We start from the raw sequence: 20,982 nt of genomic DNA on the forward strand, positions 1-20,982 counted from the left end.
CTCCAAAGCGAACCTGTTGAAACAAGGCTTTAGTTTTAATCTCTGGTTTTATCTTTGTTTTCAGTTATGAAATAAAAGTTTTTCATAACATGTGTGTCTGTTCTGTGATTCGGGAGTATGGGGTCCGGGGCCCTTTGCTAAGGGGGGTCCGGTCCCTGTATGACCGGAGCAGGAGCAGGAGCAGGAGCTGTGTTTGCAGTGAGTCAGACCTGTTCCCGGTGCATGTTGGACTCGGGGCTGCCCTTTGTCACCAGTTCTGTTCATTATATTTATGGACAGAATTTCTAGGTGCAGCCAGGGGCCGGAGGGGGTCTGGTTCGGGAACCACAGGGTCTCATCTTTGCTGTTTGCAGATGATGTTGTCCTGATGCTTCATCGAGCCAGAAGCGGCTGGAATGAGAATCAGCTCCTCCAAATCCAAGGCGATGGTTCTCCACCGGAAAAAGGTGGCGCCCTCTCCTGGTGGGTGGTGAGTCTCTGCCTCAAGTGGAGGAGTTCAAGTATCTCGGGGTCTTGTTCACGAGTGAGGGAAGGATGAAGCGTGAGATTGACAGGCGGATCGGTGCAGCGTCTGCAGTGATGTGGTCGCTGTTGTGAAGGAGCTGAGTTGAAAGGCAAAGCTCTCGTTACATTCCTGCCCTCACATATGGTCATGAGCGTTGAGTAATGACCCAAAAGGACAAGATCGTGGATACAAGCGGCAGAAATGAATTTCCTCCGCAGAAGCTCGGTCACACAGGAGGAGCTCAGAGTAGAGCCGCTGCTCCGCCACATCGAGAGGAACCAGTAGGGGTGGCTCGGGCATCTGCTCAGGATGCCTCCTGGGGAGGTGTTCGGACGCATGTCCCACCAGGATTAGGCCCCGGGGAAGACCCAGGACACACTGGAGGGACTATGTCTGTGGCCTGGGAACGCCTTAGGGTCCCACTGGAGAAGCTGGAGGACGTGTCTGGGGTGAGGGAAGTCTGGGAGTCCCTGCTTAGACTGCTGCCCCCGCGACCCGGCCCCAGATAAGCAGAAGAAGATGGATGGATGTTGTTTACTGTTTTTAAAGGGAAGAATTGTGTGAAATGTTTGAATGAAACAAACACAACTTCAGGTCCGTTTGTGATGAGGAAACTGATAATACAGATCAGAAAATTGAGTCATATGGGCCTTTAAAGAAAACAAATGGAGCCATTGTGTACTGGAACTTGTAACAATAAGATGCAAATGATTTACTTGTAAAAAAAAAAAAAAAAAAAAAAAGCCGTACTAGAGGAACAGAACCTGTGGTGTCATCATTTGCATTTCACAGTCAGCACTGTACTGTTCACACTTTCGACAGAGGAACCAACAGACACAGAGAAGTAAGTTTACTACTTTTAAAAGATATTCTTAAATAAAAATTTGTTTATTTCTCAAATTTTACAAGATTTGGACAAGTGCGTCTCAAAAGGTGGGTGGGGAAACTGGATTATGCAAACTCATTACATGGAGTCGCCAGAAAAACGGCTCCTGGATCAAAATGAATTATACCTGAGTTAAAGGAAAATACACTACATTTTCTTTTCGTTCTCAACTGCATCAATCAAAAACAGTTATAAAACATTTTGAGTGTTTACCTTTGAAACACTTTATTATAGCATTAATGTATTTAGGTTAATCCACAAACTAATTTGTGTTTAATCTCTGAATTATAGTCAGTTTTATTGACAATGTATAACTTTATATCGTGTCTCAAACCTGTAGCTCTCCACCTCCTTCAAAGCAGCTATCCAAGGATTTCTGAGTTATACACTTTGTGCTGAATCAAGTTTGATTCTTTAAATGCCTCTTACCAGTAACTGTAAACTTCAGATGCTTAACTCTGCACATTAATGAATGGATATATTTATGGGCATGTAACTGTGCACCATATGAGGCTTGTCGTCGCTCACTTTCTAGCAGCTTTTTGTTTTGTAAAAGCAGCTGAAGGTTGGAGACATTTGCATTATTGTTTGACATGAATAAAGGGTAATTATAGGCCTATATCCTAGAATTATTTGTATAGACTGAGTAATTACACAGGCGGATCACCACACCTTATTTTAAAAGCCCCCAGACGGTTTTGAAACACAAATGAGATGGGATTATGCCTTTGGTGGTCGGGGATTATGTGTAATAGTTTTGACATGAAACTGCTTCGAAACAGTTTAAAGTAAAGTGACCAAGTTGTTAAGTACTTACTGCACTCATCATGAAAAGAAATAAAGAATCAGTATCTTGATAAGATTTTGAGAATATCATTAGATTAGAGCAGTGGTTCTCAAATAGTGGGCATGACTCTGCGTATGACACTGTAGTACTTTACGCAGCGCGCGCACAGCAAACAGCAGGAGAGAGCGAACAGATCGTGACACAGGGCAGTGAACAAGAAACACTTTTGCTAATGAGACACTATGGAAAACATTTTAATAGGAATGAAAAGAAAGGCGGATATAGACGGAGGTAAAGTCACCCGAAAAATAAAACGAAGAAGAGTCTAATGAAGAGTATTTATCACTTGGCTTCACCGTGACTCCGGTGGGACACGAGGACAGACCGGTGTCTGCTGTGGCAGTGGACAGTATGAAGACAAATAAGTTAAGACCCCACCTCATTACACCTCAGTCACGCTGATGAGACGCTGGAGTTTTTTCAGCATAAACGTGTCAAATATGAACAACAATCATCCACTTTGTAAATGTCACTTAAAGCAGCAGCACTGAGCATCATATAAGGTGGCGTACCAAATTGCTAAATTACTTGTTTTAACTTGATATTTATTTAATTTTAATGTATTATTTTGATATTCATTTAATTTTCATTTATTCATTTGATGTTTATTTTATTTTATTTTATTTTTTTTATTTGATATTTAATTAAATTTCATTATATCATTTCATTTATTTTATTTTTTCAGGGGGTAGTTTTATTTTTTCTCTTCTTTGTAGGGGGGGGGGGGGCATGATAGAAAATAATTGAGAAGCACTGGATTAGAGTAACTCATTGCTCAGATTTTTAATGCTGATTTTACTCTACAATAATCTGCAACGTGTTAATATGTTAAAAAATTCAGCGTTAACACTCTCGCCTTTGACACGTGGTATGTGGACTGGTATTTGTCACATTGTGGAGACTAAAATCTGCACAAACTCACATCACGGGGACCTTCTTTCCTTATAAGGAGCAAAAAACAGCTCATGATGTGACTCCTTTATTATTAGATCAACAGCATGATTTAAAGTTCAGATCTGGGTTAAAATAGGTTATGATTCGTTTTTATCTTAGATTTAGGCAAATAGTCAGTAGGTTTAAGGTTAGATTTGGTTTACTGGAATATTTTTTGGAGGCCAGTATTTATTTTGTGCACTTTTACTTTGCACTACTGGAAAATTTGTATTTATTTTCTTCATTTTTTATCATAATATTTAAGAATAATAACGTCTAACATTCTTTACAGATACAAACTAACGACTAAAGTGTTTCATTCTGCTGTTTATCTGTTTGCAGGTTGTGTTTTTTTATAATGATGTTGAAGATTTTGAATAGTTTTTGCGGTTTAAATCTGCTCTCGGTTGTTTGTTTGCACTTCAGAGATATATCACACTTCAAAATGTGTTTTTTCGTGACAGGCCTGTACAGGAAATCATAATCAAAAGACTTTTATTGCCATTTTCAGTGAACACAACTCACAAACTAAGAACGTATTTTTGGTGATAAAGTGCAACATAAAACACTGAATAATAATAATATTTAAAAAAGAAGTATAGCTATTATAAATCCAAATAAGAGCATGCATAAAGTTAAAAAAGATATGCTTAAAAATAAAATACAACAGTGCAAACTTGACTTTATTTAGGTGCCTGGTGTTATAAAGTGTTCAGTTTAGTGCAGATATTTAAGCGTTTATGAGATCTTATGTATGTAAATTAATATAAATGTGCGTGTTTGTTGTTGTTGTTGACTTTTAAACTATTATTAGATGAAGTGAGGTTTCCTGTGGATGTCTGACCACATTCCATTTATATTTGTACCCGCTTAAAAGTGCCGTTTTGAAATACTAATACCGATATCATGACACCACAGGATTTCCGACCAACCGTTTTATGTGTCATTTCCATCATGAGGCTTTGCTGTAATGATGAGACGGTGCATTATTAAGATCAGACGCATTACAATTTCAGGCTTTTCGTATCAGACGTATTAGAAATGAGTGTTTAACAAAAGACCCAAATCCTGTTGTGCAATAAACCTGTCATTTACGCTACCCAGTGTTATTCCTAGACGTCTATGGGCTATTGAAATAAGTAACTTCCCCCAACACAGAATGCAGAGTGGCATTTCTGCTTTGTTGAGGTCTTAAGTCGCTCGTCTCATTTTGGAGAACTTTTTAAATCAACACTGGAGGTTTGTGCAGCCGCTGAAATACCTGTTCTTTATGTACCATTTCGTCTTTATCCCTGAGTGAGCGCTTTGGTAAGTTTTTAATATTTTTTTTCTATTACAACATCAATTATGTGATGCAAAGTGAACAGTTAATGTTAATATGATTCCAGATAACCAGGAATGACTTGAGCTTTACCAATAGTCAGTTACATTTCAGTATTAGTGGCATAAATCTGTTGCGTAAACCTACTTTTGTTTTTTAGGTCCTTGTGTGTCGCGCTGGTTTCGAAAATGGAAACGATCTTTTTCTTCAGTGCTCTGTTTTTGTCAGGTAAACGGGATTTTCTACTGAGTTCAACTGTATCGGGACAGCAAGGTGTAATGTCCCATCTTAAATGAACAGGCCCGTCAAATCCGTAAACTTTACTCCATGGGGATGTTACAGGACGATCAAGGCAAGCAGTGCTCATCGTGTGTCAAAAGAATGATTAAATACTTTCAAAATACGTACGAATAATCCCGTTTTTCCTTCACTTGTGCCTGTTTGAAGCATGGTTGTAGTCACGGTGTTGTTTTGCACATAATACTGGTCACTGTTGTGCTACGGAGGCCATGTCATTGTTGGTGTCTCCAGATGTCGCTTGGTTTCTAGTTGCGTGATAATAATAATGATAATAATACAGTGGTCCCTCGTTTATCGCGGGGGTCACGTTCCAAAAACCCCCCACAATAGTCAATATCTGTGAAGTATCAGCTTTATTTTGTACAATTATTCTATATGTTTTTGTCTGTAAAACCCCTCACCACACACTTTATACACTTTTCTCACACAGATATTAACATTTTCTCACATTTCTCTCTTGTTTAATTAATTTGTAGCGACTCAGGAGTATTTCACAGTTCCTCTGACCGTGCGTCTTCGTCCTGGCGTCGCTCCGCTTTAGCGTCGATGGAACAAATTTGGTTAAACGCTGAATTCTGTGCTGCACGGGAGACGCGGCACGGAGGAGACTGTTGGACAATGGTCTACAGTCCAACAGCCAATCAGGACGCAGAACACAATGCACGTTCAGACGATGTAAAAAAACGTGTAGAATTGCACTGGAAAAATCTGTGAAACAAGGGTGAACCGCGATATAGCGAGGGAAAACTGCAGTAGTGACATAGTGAACAATACTATATATAAGTAAAAATAAATATTCTAATTTGCAATGTAGTTTACATTTTAAAAAACAGCTGTTATTAATTGTTATCGACCAAATATTGACGTCCACCCCATGTCTGCTTGCCTACCCATAAAAGTCACTGCGCGCTACTGTTGCTTTGTCTAGAACACGTGTCAAACTCAAGGCCCGGGGGCCAAATGTGGCCCGCCATGTCTTTTTATGTGGCCCGGCAACAAGTTAAATTGAAATGCATGACTGTTTTAAATGTCAGTTTATCAGGAGTTACGCAGTTACACAGACATATTTTTATATCTTTGCAAATTTGAGACCAACTATTTTGCTGATGTGGCCCTTGGTGAAATTTAGTTTGACACCTCTGGTCTAAAATGTTCCACAGCATGGCATTAAACTTTGACCAAGCGAAGTTACAAGTCAGACCTGTGGAGAGGCAATGTATTATTATTATTATTTTTTTGTAATAAAACACCAGGAATTGGGCCAAATGCTCTATAGATAAGTGTAATGCCATGCTGCGGAACATTCCAGGCATAGCAGTAACATGCACACAACAGTTTTTACTCGTCCGTAGTGTGTATTAAGAGTGAATTTCTGTGAGATAAATAGTTATTATCTCATCTTATCTTACAGATCTATTCCACAATATTCCATTTTACTCAACTCTACTTTAAATGACATGAAAACGCGAACTATGTACTAATTATTTTTAAATGTTGAATTGTAATTTCAGGCGTTTGGGCCAGTTGCGAGAGGAATCCTAAGCTCATTGTCACTGCGCCAACAAAGGAGTTAAAAGCATTGACTGGATCCTGTTTACAAATCCCATGTACTTTCAGACCTGAACAAGGACAGACTATGGACTACTCAAAAAAAATATACGGCATATGGATTAAACACGATCCCAGAATTGAATTTGCAGATAACATTATTTTCAACAGCAGTGGAGCACGAACAAAATATCCCATGAAAATTATTGGAAACATGTCACAGAAAAACTGCACTACGTTGTTTTCAAATCTGACCACACAACATACAAATAAATACTACTTCAGGGTTGAGAACGAGGCTTTCAAGGCAACTGCGTCCTGCCAAACCATTCAAGTCACTGTAAAAGGTAAGAAATTATTCAATTATGTTCCTATTTTATTTACTGTAAGGCTCCAGTCACTTAGAAATGAAATGACTCACACGTTGGTTTTGACTGGGACACGACCAGTCAAACGTTTGGACACACCCTCTCATTCAGTGTTTTTTTTTACTACTTTCCACATTTTATATACACACAGAAGACGTCAAATATATGAAGCGATGTATATGGAATGATGTAGTAAAGAAAAGAGTTAACTAAACAATTTCATAAATATAAAATACTAAAAAATATTTAGTAGGGCTATTTAACTTTTTTCTATACTACATCATTCCATATTTCATCCATTTTCTTCCGCTTATCCGGGGCCCGGTCTGAGCTCCTCACCCTGTCTCTAAGGGAGCGCCCGGCCACCCTGCGGAGGAACTCATTTCAGCCGCTTGTATCCACCATCTTGTCCTGTCGGTCATTACCCAAAGCTCATGATCAGTATGTATAGAAAAGGTAGAAAGTAGTAAAAAAAAAAAAAAGACAAAATAAAATTGATTGAGAGGTTGTGTCCAAACTTTTGGCTGGTAGTTTCTGCCTAAAATATTTCACTCACCAATGTCATATAAATGCAATGCAGCTGTGTCTTGCCCATGGGCACACTGACAGTTTAATACCACCAACTTTCCAGTTTGTTGATCAGTGCTTGGCCAACCAAGTTACTATGTACAGTAATTTGCAAATGCTTAGGTAATAGCATTAGTAAGAATGCATTTGTTTATATTACATGAAAGTAACGAGCCTTTGCAGGGAGCTCGCACTATACAAACTGTTTCACCTGGTTGTCTCCTAAAAATATTATTGCTTTGCAGTTCCACAGTATGGTATAAACACATCTATCTTTAATTTACATTATATAAATTTAATATATATTCAAACTATGCATTTTAAATAAATGATAAGATACTTGGTTTGCTTGTCTCTGTGGAGATCAGAAAGTTTTATGCCATTTTGTGGAACATTTCCGGCAAAACAAAATCTTTTTTTGGAGAATAGAAGGTTTTGGACCCTCCACAAGATAAAGTTACAGTATTTGGATTGAATATTGATTTATTAAACCCACAGATTCCTGGAGCCCGACAATACAAGTCTCTGGTAAACAGACGGAGACAGAGGTGGTGACTATAACCTGCTCAGCTGTCACTCCCTGTCCACACGCCCCTCCTCAGCTCACATGGGACCTCCACCAAGGCACTGCCCACATCACAGAGACCAACGCAGACGGGACATTTACCACTAAATTAACCCAGAAGGTGACTTTAGCCCAGTCTCACGACAGACGACAGATAAAATGCACTGCTGCGTATCGAGTCGATGGAGAGATCAAGATGGCTGCAAATACAATCAAGCTCAATGTTACATGTAAGTCTACGACACACACTGGCAAATTGTGTACTCTAGTAAAAGTACTTCAGATTAGATAAAGTAGTAAAGTTACCTCAAAGAGTCATTACATTTGAGAGGAACATGTTGCATAATCAGTTTACTGTCATAGAGGTGGCGATGTATCAATAAAATGACGTCATAGTATAGAATTAAACCCACCTCATTTTTCTTCTGTGATTTTTCACTTCTTAACATTTCATTGTTACCAAATAATCTTGAAATTCCTACCCACCAATTGCAGAGTGAATGAATAATGGTCTGTTAATGGTTTGAGTATGACGACAGTATTTAACAGTGGTTCTCAAACTGCTGAACCTCTGATCTTATTAAAACACATGTATTATTAGATTACATTTATTTATTGTCATTGTCAGGTAAAAAACAACAAAATACAGTTTAACAACTCGCAGATTCAGCAGAGATTAGGAGGGTTTACGTTTCAGTCGATTGCTCCACACCTTAAACAGTCTGATTCATTTCCCAGGAGGAAGAGCAGTGAATAGTCCATGTCCAGGGTGGGAGTGGTCCCTGTAGACATGTTATCCACTTCTTAGTTTTTAACTCCAACTACCCCCCTACCCCCTGTGTCCTCAGATGGTCCTAAAAACACCTCAGTGGAGGTCAGTCCGTCCGGTTCACTGTCAGCAGGTCAGACAGTGACGCTGAGCTGCTCCAGCAGAGCCAAGCCTCCTGTCCACCACTTCACCTGGTTCAGACACAGCTCACAGGGACCAGCCAATGTCAGCCAGGGACACACGTACAGCTTCAACTTCAGCAAAGCCTCACATGGAGAATATTACTGCGAGGCCTGGAATAAAGTCGGAAAACAACAGTCTCAAGTGATGCATGTGGGCCCTGGAGGTAACATCTCTGATGACCATTTTATTTAAAGATGCCCTTTATAACTGTTGTTTTTACTGCTCAAAAATTTCTTTAAAAACACACATTCTTACTATGAACAGGCTTGCCATTTCACAGATCTGACCTTTAATTTGGCCATGCAACATTACATTACACTGTTGCTTGTCTCTATGATGATATATATGTTTAATTATGCCATACTCTGGAACTTTCCAAGTAAAACAATAACAACAGAGGTGAGTACACAGTGCACCTTTAATCTCCCTGCACATTTGTTTATATTGAGTTAAGAAACATCCTGGAGAAGTGACATTAAGCCTGAATGGAGCAGTTATGTGTAGCCCAGTGTTACATCTGAATAAGCCTCACAACATAACGACATGTAGCCTAACATGAAGGAACTTTTAAAATCAAAACAACTACTTTATATACATTTTAATACTTGTTTTTTAAACCCAAATTATAGAGTAAAGGTTAAAGATAAACTGATAGGAAGCACAATTCTTTTTATATGTTTATAATGTTACATGTTTTTTATATGTTCAATAAGCATTTTTTCGTAAAGACAATATTTCAAAATAAAACTAAAATAACAATTTCTTTCTATCACTCCACCTACCCAAAGTTTCATCAAATCCACACATTTTATAAGTTATGCCGTCATGACATAACTCTGATGATAATAAACCTGGTGGTACAAGGATGTAGTGAGTCACAAACGCCCAACTACAGAGTTTAATGTCACACCTACCAGTGACCCAGCAATGGACCAAGAACACTTTACATTACAGTCTAGCAATGGCCGGCCTGTTACTTGAAGAGGACATGTGGTCACTCATCCTTTAATGTTTTCTAAACTGGTGAGCTATTTCTGAACAATATGCAAAGCAGCGTCATTTTGGCCTTCAATGGAACAGTCCTGCCCAACGGGTGAAACCAAAAACAGCCACTCATCATTTTCATATTTGAATACAGCGATAACCAAATGTTGAAACACACAGAACAGAGACATTGTTTTAAATAAGATAATGTTTTGTTTTTATAGGAGTCAAAGCAGCCAGCAGCTCGTCCCAGTCTATGGCCATAGCTGGAGGAATCATTGGGATTCTTCTGGTTGTAATTGTCATTTTCTTCATTTGGTAAAACATTCACAAATGTTCACATGGGCCCACTTCATATCTGTATATATTATACTTATAGTGTTATTTTCTTCTTGCAGGAGATTCAAGTTAAAACACAAACCCTCCCAGCAGACAAGAGTAAGAGAACACATGATGTATTTGCAGGAGTTAAAAATATCTTTATCTGACGTTTTGCTTATTGTGTGAGTCAATACTGAGAGAAAAAAGCTTTGTCATTGAGGAAGTGATTTGCCAGCTGTGCTTTTGTGAAATGACACATTTTCAAGCACAGTAAACACCAAAATCTGTCAACTGGACAAAAGGTTGTGGGAGTGAAGACGTTTCGCTGCTCATCCAAACCACTTCAGTTCTATCTATCTGCAGGGAGGAGCTAACTACACTGAAACTGTAAACAGCCATTTTTTACAGTTTCAGCCTTAATGGGCCTACTGGCTAACTCTATTGTTCTCTTTGTTTCCTTTATTTGCTTTGGGTCTGAGGATGGAGTTGTAGATGGGGGATGGATTATGTCTGAGGCCTCCATTCCTGTTTAAGGAAGGATTGTCTTTCCTAACAGAAATTGCTTCTTTAACTCTCCTCTCAAACCGTTTCTGTTCTCTGGCTCAGATCTGAACTTCACTATTTGAGATGGAGATGTACAGCAGACTGGGGTCCTGAGGAGCTCTCTCTCTGTGTTGGTACATTCTCTTATGGAGTTTCTGTTTAGTTTCTCCGATGCAACGCTCACTGCAGTCTTCACTGAATGTAGAGTAGACACATTAATTTGTCTGTGGCTCTGGGTTTTGTCCTTTGGGTGAACCAGTTTCTGTCTTAAAATGTTTGTAGGCTTGAAATAGACGGCTGATAGATGCTGTTTCCAGTTTCAGTGTAGTTAGCTCCTCCCCTCAGACAGATATAAGGAAGTGTCCAGCAGTAATCTGACCAGAACTGAAGAAGAGGCTTGGACGAGTAGCCAAACATCTTCACTCCTACAACTTTTTGTCCAGTTGACAGATTTAACTTTGGCGTTTACTTAATTACAATCGTTAAAACAAATATTACAATTGAATCTATAGCGTGAAATATAATGTGCTACTTCAACCTAGCTCTTCTGGATGAGTATTTATCACATTGTGGGGACTAAAATCTGTATATGACGCAAATACTTTATTATTACATCAGCAAGTTCAGATGTGGCTTAAAATTGGTTAAGGTCTAAGTAAAGGTTAGACCAGTGGTGATTATGGTTATAGAGTCAACTTGGTCTCCAGGAAATGAAGTCAATGTAATGTCCCCAAAAAGCATGGAAACAAGTGCGTGTTACAGCGTGTGTGTCAAAATAGGAAGTATTTTGTATTTCTAACTTAAAGCAATTTCTTCTTTCCCCAGAGCCTCACAACTGCACAGATACCAGCAGATATAAACAAACATGATGAGGTCCATTATGGTCAGATTGACTTCTCCAAATTTACCCATGAGTCAAAGGGGCAGCCAGTGCAGGACAAGAACCAGGAAACGGTGTACTCTGCGGTAAAAGTATCCAACATGGCCGACGGCAGTTCTATCTATACTCCAGTGAAGAACTAAGTGTTGTATAAATAATATATACTAATTGTACGTAGAGATATAAATATTATATAATTATATCGATAAAAGAATGTATCTTTTATGTTTATTTTGTTTAATGGGACCTCTGTTGTAATAAAGTGCAGCTTTTTAATTGGTTCCTCAAACAGCATCATTCATACCGTGATTTACTGTCGTTATGTCCTTAGGCAGATTTTTTGCTGCTAACTGCTCTGAAACAGGAAAGAAACATGTAAAATGAACAGATGACTGGAAATAAAGTAACTGCGAGTACTTTAAGGCAGTGGTCCCCAACCACCGGGCCGGGGACACACACAGACGTATCACCTATAACACATCAGACACGATGCACAAAAGTAGAGCCATAAGAGAGTAAAAATGAGCCAAACCAAAAGTCTTTGGAGAGCTTTTTAACAAAGGGGAAAAGGACAACTGAAGAGCCAGAAGAGGAGACTACGACCTCCAAGAAAAAGACCGATAAATTTAACAGACAACACCAGGAGTCCTACTTAAAATTTGGGTTTGTCTCTACAGGTGAGTCTCATGCGCCAAGTCCACTCTGCGTAATATGCGGGAAAAGTGAATGAGGCAATGAAACCTTCAAATCTACGTTGGCACATTGAGACTAAGCACCCTGGATTATAAAAAAGCCTTTAGAGTTTTTTGAAAGAAACTGCAGAGCAGACTAAACATAATCACACTGTCATTGTCTCTCATCACTCCTCGATGGGACCACCTCATCCCAAAGAAACAAGCGCAGGGCTCCCTCTGATTCAGCAGTATAGTGAGTTGTATTTTTTTATGCACTTAACTTACTTTTGCCATATTTTTCTGTCACATATAGAAGGCCGGTCCGTGAAAATAAAACCTATATTATTCCGTTACATTATTATTATAATTATATACAGTGTTATCTTCATTTTAGATGTCAAAAAGTATTTGCGGCTCCTAGTGTTTTATTTTCCGTGGAAACTGGGTCCAAAAGGCTCTTTGTGTGTTAAAGGTTGCGACCCCTGGTTTAGATAATGTACAACACTGAAAAAAATACAGATTTTTCAGTAAAGTACATTATTTAAATTGCTCCTTTTCTCCACTGGATCAGCTGTAATGGGACAAAATATAGATTTTTTCTACCAGTAAGTTTCTATATCTCGCTTTGCTGATATATTTTTAAATCTCCAGAAAGTTCCCCAAATTGGCGAGTCATAAACTTTTCACTTTTATTAAAACAAATAAAACATAAATTACATAAAACATAATAACATTTAACATAAATATCAGTTTTTTCATATTAAACAAAATGTACTAATCAATTATTATTCACTGCAAATACAAAATGCAGAGTATTATGTCAAGTCCACAGAGTTACAGTGTTTTTACTTAACTTTACCTGTTTGTTTGTGGTTGTGTTTGTCTGTTAGATGAGCACAAAACACACTGCATTTATTGTGTGAAATACAGAAGTTAAGATCAGTCACGAAGAGGAAGTCACTGTTACTCCACTCGACCCAACTCAGAGGAGCTGCAGGTTCTTCAGGACTCAAGCCTTTTAAAAGAGTTCATTTTTATCACAGACTCTGTCCTTTGGAAATATGTTTATTCAGATGATACTAATCTTACTGCTGAGTTCAGGTGAGTTCAGATTGTTTTAATATTGTTATATGTTAAATGTGAGCACAAAGTGGAGCCTTTTCACCACACAATAATTTAGCTTTATATTGTAAGAATAAACATGACATGAATGATTACATGGTGAACACCTGTGTGCACTCTGCATTTTCTGTTACTGTCATTTTAACCCTGTGCATGTTTTACAGGAGCTGATGGTTGTGATCGACCAAATCATTTGTCCATTAAAACTCCAAGTCCAATGGAGGCTCTGAGTGGCTCCTGTTTGTGGATCCCATGCACCTATGAAGATTTATCTCAAGAGGAAGAAATAAACACTGCAGACCCTGTCACTGGCATTTGGTTTAAAGGTGTTCTTGAGTACAGTACATCTTCACAGTATACGTTTTCAGTCAGTGGAGACTCCACTAAGTCTTATCCCATGAATATCACTGGGAACCTGAAAAACAAAAGCTGCACCACAATGTTTTATAATTTAAGCAAAAACCACAATGACACATATTACTTCAGAGTAGAGAACAGTGGTTTTAGGGCCACAGCTGTTTGTGACTCTCTTCAAATAAAAGTCAGAGGTAAGACACTTTTACTATTTATTCAAAGGTTAATGAAGAAATAAATGCATTAAAACCTCTTGATGTTGATTGATAGATTGATTCCTTTATTGTCATTGAGAAAAAAGCTTTTTCATCAGCTTAGGTCTTGGTTTATTGCCTTTTTTAGATTGTAATGTTCTCCCCAAATGTTTTTACTCTTCTCAGACTCTCCCTGGAGCCCCACAATAGAAGTCTCTGGTAAACAGACAGAAACAGAGGTGGTGACTATAACCTGCTCAGCTGTCACTCCCTGTCCACACGCCCCTCCTCAGCTCCCATGGGACCTCCACCAAGGCACTGCCCACATCACAGAGACCAACGGGACATTTACCACTAAAATCACACAGAACATCACTCTGACAGACGCCCATGATGGACTAATGATAAAGTGTAATGCAGCGTATCCTGTGAGTGGAGGATTCAAAAAAAAGGCCGACAGTAACGTGACTCTCAGTGTCTCATGTGAGTGAAACACACTGATGGATTCAGTCTGTTTACACTGAGATATTAATGCTGTGCCTGAAATGTTCCTCAGTATGGCATTAAACTTCCGTGTGTGTCCTCAGATGGTCCTAAAAACACCTCAGTGGAGGTCAGTCCGTCCGGTTCACTGTCAGCAGGTCAGTCAGTGACGCTGAGCTGCTCCAGCAGAGCCAAGCCTCCTGTCCACCACTTCACCTGGTTCAGACACAGCTCACAGGGACCAGCCAATGTCAGCCAGGGACACACGTACAGCTTCAACATCTGTGAAGGAGGAGACTATTACTGTGTGGCCTCAAATACACATGGCAATGGGACGTCTCCAGACATTACACTGCAAATAACTGGTAGGTTTTATCACCTTTGAATTGAAAGGGCCAGACCCTGGTAAAGTTTGAGCATCTTACTGAACACATCCATCATTGCACTGAGGCAGCTCCCATCAAGCATGTGCTGACCTTTGACCCCACAGAAAATAGTGTCTCTGCATCACACAGAGAGGCACAAATGAACGTGGCTAAAACTCATATGTGAATCTAAACTGACTTTTTGTGAGACTTTTCCATAAAGCAAAGATCTATCTGTGTGATTCATGTTTTAAATACAGGAGTCTGGGGCTGTTAACATGGGGACAACAGAGAGGGGCTCCTGTATTTGACTGTCCACTGACTAAGTACTTAATAGCAGCAGGCTACTGTTCAACACACCTGTAAACACAAATGTATTTACTCTCACTAATACCTTAATCTATCTGGGCTTGGAGCTAGTATGAAAGTACACAGCGACCTTTGACCTTAGAGAAAATAACTTTCAAAGTCACATTTTAGTTTTTTGTTTCTCTCTCAGCTGCTCCTGGGGTCCCGTCCATAGAAGTCTCTGGTAAACAGACAGAGACAGAGGTGGTGACTATAACCTGCTCAGCTGTCACTCCCTGTCCACACGCCCCTCCTCAGCTCACATGGGCCCTCCACCAAGGCACTGCCCACATCACAGAGACCAACGGGACATTTACCACTAAAATCACACAGAACATCACTCTGACAGACGCCCATGATGGACTAATGATAAAGTGTAATGCAGCGTATCCTGTGAGTGGAGGAACAACAGAAACAACAGAATATACCATCACTCTCAATGTTACATGTAAGTAACTGTTATTTAGTGTCACTATAGCAACTGCTGAGACAGGATGGAGTTTGTTTGAGTTTAAATTTAAAGAGGCGCTGCATGATGGTCTAGGGGTTGGGTCACACACATGTTCACATTTCTACATCCGCACTGTGAGATCAAGTCCCAGATTCATCACTTTGATGTGATGTTGAATGTGTCTTGTCCCAGTACAGATATACTTTCTGCAAGTGTTTTATTGTCAGATATTCAGAAAGTGCGCAGTTTGCATGCTAACTGTTGCTAAATTTACCATCACATAAAATTTCACTCTTGCCTCTAAGAATTGTGCTTATAAACTAATAGCGGTGAATAATTACGATGCAGGGAATGCATATGTTTTTCAGGTTTTACATCAGGTACAGCACCTACTTTATTAATGTAATCCACTAATGACATTATATGATGTCATTAGTATTACATTTTAATGTTAATATATCCACTGACCCTGTGTGTCTTCAGATGGTCCTAAAGACACCTCAGTGGAGGTCAGTCCGTCCGGTTCACTGTCAGCAGGTCAGTCAGTGACGCTGAGCTGCTCCAGCAGAGCCAAGCCTCCTGTCCACCACTTCACCTGGTTCAGACACAGCTCACAGGGACCAGCCAATGTCAGCCAGGGACACACGTACAGCTTCAACCTCACTGAAGAGGGACAGTACTATTGTGAGGCCTCAAATACACTTGGAAACCAATCATCTCCAGTCATTACACTGAGTATAACAGGTATGTCAGCCTAAAGTGCAGTATTGTTACCCAGAATCAATGTTGGAATTAATAACTGGCTCAAATAAAGAATGTGCAGTGCTGTAGTGCAAAGTAACATAAAACAACTATTCAATCCTGATATTGACACCATCTCCAAAGCTGCTCCATTGATTATGGGGGATGATACTGGTGTTTCTGTCTTGAATTCATTGGTTTTTCACATGTGATCACATAGTAGGTCTTGGGCCCAACATCTACCAGTATCTGTGCATTTCTAATTCTGTCACTGTTTTATAAAAGGAACAAGCTCTTCTGCTCTGCTATGGATCATTCTTGGAGTAGTTATTGGAGTTCTGTTGATCATCTGCTTGTGTCTGTTTGTCTGGTGAGTAAACTTATGAGAATAACTATTTGTTTAGAGTTTTCGGTTTGTATAGGATTGTTTAGTGTGATGTCACTTCCAGGTCTGAGGCACATCAGCTGATTTAAAACAATAGACAACGTACATTTCCTGTTTTTAGTCACAGCACATTTGGTTAAGAAAAAAAAATAAAATTATTGCAAATGTTTAATGCAGTCATGCCCAAACTGTGGCCCGGGGGCCAAATGCGGCCCTCAGACCAATTTTTTTTGGCCCTCAAGCTTCCAGGTGAATTGGCCCATATTGCCTTAAACAGTACTTTTTACTGTCTATTTCTGAAAATTTACTTTAACAAGCCCATATCAAATATTTAACGTGTCTTACTGAGGATTTGAGTGTGAGTAAAGGTCTAGAGGTTCAGTCTAACTTGTAATAATACACAGATTTGAAGTATTCACTGTATTGGTGACCAGTCTGTGGCCCTAAATCGGCCCTCAGCTTTGTCTGTGTTTTTATATGTGGCCCTTAATGAGAAAATTTTGGACACCCCTGATTTAACGGTACAAGGTGGGCTTGTCTGATGGGTCCAATTTCCCCGGGCAGTTAAGTCTAGTTTGACATTTAAATATTGAAATTCCTCACTTTAATTTTGTGTCCTGTGTAACTTTTCTGGTGGAGGTTACACTACTGCTTGTTTCCACGGAGACCACTTCCCTTTAACTTCCCTGTAAACAAAATAGTCCAATGTCTTTGATACATACTACTTTATTGCTCTTTTTCAGGTGTTTCAAAATAAAATGCCAGACTCCCAAAGACGTACAGGTAAAATCTATTAAACACCTCAAAGGAGATCGAACAAACATGAAACATTTTTTGTCTGTTGCAGCAACAAACATCTGTGCAGGGAGTGGAAGATACCATCCATTATGGAGAAATTAACTTCTCCACCTTCAAACATTCTTCAAATATTAATCCAAATGATGAACCACAAGAGCAAACAGTCTACTCCCAGGTCAATGTGTCCCAGGCTAAAACCACAGAAGAAGAAACCGTCCATTATGGGGAGCTTGACTTTTCTAAGTTGAGTCCTAAAGACGTCCCAAGCACAGAACAAGAGGACACTGTGTACTCCCAGGTTCAAGTATCAAAGCCAGACACCAGCGGGCAGGTTCAAGATGATTTTGAAAGCCTTTATGCAAAAGTAAAGAAGAAATAATATTACATTTACTCAAAACAATCACATTCTGTTCAAAAGTGTGTGTGTGCGTGCGTGTGTGTGTGCGTGTGTGTGTGTGATGGTTGTGCTGGTGTCTTAGTGCTAATAGTAAACACTGTCATCTGCTGGTGGACTCACTTCAGTTCTGTCAGATAAAACACGACATCTTCATTTCTTATGTATTTAATCATATTATTGTTTCTTAAAGCTGCAGTAAGTTGAGGGGTACAGACATAAGTTTGTTATCTGTTATTCCTTTACATTGAATGTTCCACAGTATAACATTAATGATATCTGTCTTTCATGAAAGTAATAAGAGGTGTATTTATAGTTCAACTGTATTATACATTATTATTATTAGTAGTAGTAATAGTAGGGCCATCTCCACTCATCTGGGTGGATGTAGTTTAGACCCACAGAAGAATAAGGTGAAAAAGTTTCAGTGTGTTTTATAAATAATGTGTAAAGTGTAATGTGTATAAATAATGTATATTGTGTAATTAAGTATAATGTGATATTGAACTGACTGAATAAATGAAATGGGTTAAATGGAGCATGGCGTTTCTTTAGAGTGGACTGAAAGGGCTGAGGTGCCTTAGGTTTGAAGAACGGTTGAACTACTGTAAATACGCATCCTCATTGACTGACATACAGAAGGGCTGAACCCAGACCATGCCAGGCAAAAGTCCACCTACAACCTAATGCAGATGAGGAGACCTGGGATCCCCCCGTTCATTCAAGCAATCCACAACTGTCATGTTGTCTGGCCTGACCATCACATGTTCCCTTTATAACATGAGGGCAACGTGCACCCTCTGCACTTCCACCACCTCCATCAAGGTGACGTGGGCTGGTGGCGACTCCCAAGCACCAAGAGTTCCTCCGAGCCCAGCGAGTGAAGCGTACACCTCCATGTAGTGTGGGAAATGTCCACAAAAAGCACACCCATTGAGTGTGTTTTATTGTTGTTGTTAACTTTAAAACTATTATTGGAAGAAGTGAGGTTTCCTGTGCATTTCAATCCATTTTTATTTGTTCCCACTTAAAATTTACTGCAAGTGCCAGTTTGAAATACTAATACAGGAATCATGAGACCACAAGTCTTCCGAACAATATTTTACATGTCATTTCCTTCATGAGTCAAACAATTTAACTATTGTGTAATAAATCTGTCATTTACGCTACCCAGTGTTATTCTTAGACGTCTATGGGCCAATGAAATAAGTTACTTCCTCAACACAGAATGCAGAGTGGCATTTCTGCTTTGTTGACATCATCAGTCGCTCGTCTCATTTCGGAGAACTTTTAAATCAACACTGCAGGTTTGTGCAGCCGCTGAAATACCTGTTCTTTATGTACCATTTCATCTTGTTAGGCGTGTTCTTATCAAAATGACGACTGGATTCAATCAGTTCAAATCTCAAAAGTTTATTCCCCTGACAGTTACAATCTAATACAGGACCCGGGGTCATATGATCTATCCCTCGTGTGTGAAGCAGGCGGTCTGTCTGCTTTTCCCTGGCCCCGTAACATAAAAATATAACATGAAACATGAATATGCAAATATTATGTTGAGTAGGTTGTAGCCCAGGTTCCTCCCTTCGGCCTCACTCATCTCTCCAGGCTGCACCAGTCTATTTTTCCGGCCTTGAGTCTCATCCGACCACCCTGTAAAGGAGCGTCTACACACCCCAACAGCCTTCCCCAATTCATATCACACAATATTGCTTTTAGCATAGTTTCAGTATTATCACAAGATGCTCCACTCTAGCATAAACATTAGTAGCTGTCAAACAACATGATTCACCTCCTACTATGTTGCCTTAACTCGGTTAAAGGAGTTTCTGCAAGGGACCAACTGTCTCCCATAATTCACGTTTTACCTTTAACCTAATTTCAGTGTTAGTAGATGGTATTCAACTTTTAGTATGGTGCTTGTTAGACAACCTCCAAAAAGATACAACATTCAAAGAATATATAAATTCAGTATAAAAATGGTGATTACATAATAATATTCAAAACTTATATGATTTCAGTATCAAAAGATATATATGTATATGTGATGGCCCTAAGAAACTTTATTCAATCAATATGCATTCCATATTTTTGATATATGTGTTTGTAATGCAACTTAAAAGCTTTATTACTTGACATACCCTTCATTTCCCCCTTTTGACCTCTTCTAAGAGGTCACATCCCAGAGCAAGGTAACATCACGTGGCAGCTGGTCCCCTCCGTCATCCTCCATACTCAACAAAGGATACTGTCCCCTCTGGTCCGGACAAACTGCAGTGTTAATGACCTTAAGACACAGGGCACGAATGCAAGGCACACAACAGCATCCCACCAGTGCAAATATAGCAAGCACGGCGACCAATGAAGTAACCAATGAGACAACCAGACCTTTCCATTTACCCAATACATTATTTAGCCACGTATTCATCGGATTTTCCACTCCAGCCGCGTTGTGCATGTCCCTAGACAACATGCGCAGTCCTTCCAGAGCCTTAGACACTGACCCATCAGGAGCTGTGTTATTAGGAATAAAGGTGCAACATTGATCATTAAAAATATGACAAACCCCGCCTTTCTCTGCGAGGAGCATGTCTAGTGCCATTCTGTTTTGAAAGGCTACCAATGATGTTGGGTGGAGCTGATCGGCCAAACCTTCTACTGCGTCCCTCGTTAAGTTACTGAACTAAGCCTAAGCAAATTATAGTAAATATAATTGATGGGGTCCACATTTTTGTTTGGGGTGATTGGGAAAATTGCAGCAATTAGAGGTATATTTTCAAAGCCGGCCTCTATTTGGTCCGCTAAGTTATATTCATCCAGGACCCCTCTAGGAATGCCAATAGCATCAATATAAGTGGGGTTGTTGTGGTCCAGGAGTTCTGGCATCACTGAACGTTTAGCCCTCTGAGGGTGGGGTAGAGTCTTATTAAGGTGTCCCCAGAGGGTGATGGGCATAATTAGCCGCACCATAGCACCAATGCCCGTAAATTTTGCCTTCAACTTGTACCTCAATTGCATGTCTCCACACAGCCAATATAGATCTCCCCGTATTCTGGTGTAGGGCACTGGATTTGGCAGCTGCACCACGTGTTCACACCAGTCTTCTGGAAGCTCTCCCCACTGCAAAGATTCATGATCGCCTTTAGTAGAATT

At 39.6% G+C, this 20,982-nt stretch overlaps 2 protein-coding genes across 2 annotated transcripts; both read left to right on the top strand.

Moving 5' to 3' along the window:
• Nucleotides 1-4,056: 4,056 nt before the first annotated feature.
• Nucleotides 4,057-11,763, top strand: LOC117388114 (B-cell receptor CD22-like). The gene is made up of 7 exons (XM_033985586.2): nt 4,057-4,720; nt 6,304-6,687; nt 7,774-8,070; nt 8,689-8,955; nt 10,001-10,094; nt 10,175-10,214; nt 11,466-11,763. Exons 1-7 carry the CDS (start codon nt 4,681-4,683, stop codon nt 11,661-11,663), a joined length of 1,320 nt encoding a protein of 439 aa, XP_033841477.2. The 5' UTR covers nt 4,057-4,680; the 3' UTR covers nt 11,664-11,763.
• A 1,488-nt stretch (nt 11,764-13,251) lies between these two features.
• Nucleotides 13,252-16,269, top strand: LOC117388115 (B-cell receptor CD22-like). Its single transcript, XM_033985587.2, has 6 exons — nt 13,252-13,295; nt 13,481-13,864; nt 14,051-14,347; nt 14,452-14,712; nt 15,212-15,508; nt 15,995-16,269. Exons 1-6 carry the CDS (start codon nt 13,256-13,258, stop codon nt 16,267-16,269), a joined length of 1,554 nt encoding a protein of 517 aa, XP_033841478.2. The 5' UTR covers nt 13,252-13,255.
• The last annotated feature ends 4,713 nt before the right edge of the window (nt 16,270-20,982 follow it).

Source organism: Periophthalmus magnuspinnatus, chromosome 20 (assembly GCF_009829125.3).
Source record: "Periophthalmus magnuspinnatus isolate fPerMag1 chromosome 20, fPerMag1.2.pri, whole genome shotgun sequence".
Lineage (NCBI taxonomy): Eukaryota > Metazoa > Chordata > Actinopteri > Gobiiformes > Gobiidae > Periophthalmus > Periophthalmus magnuspinnatus.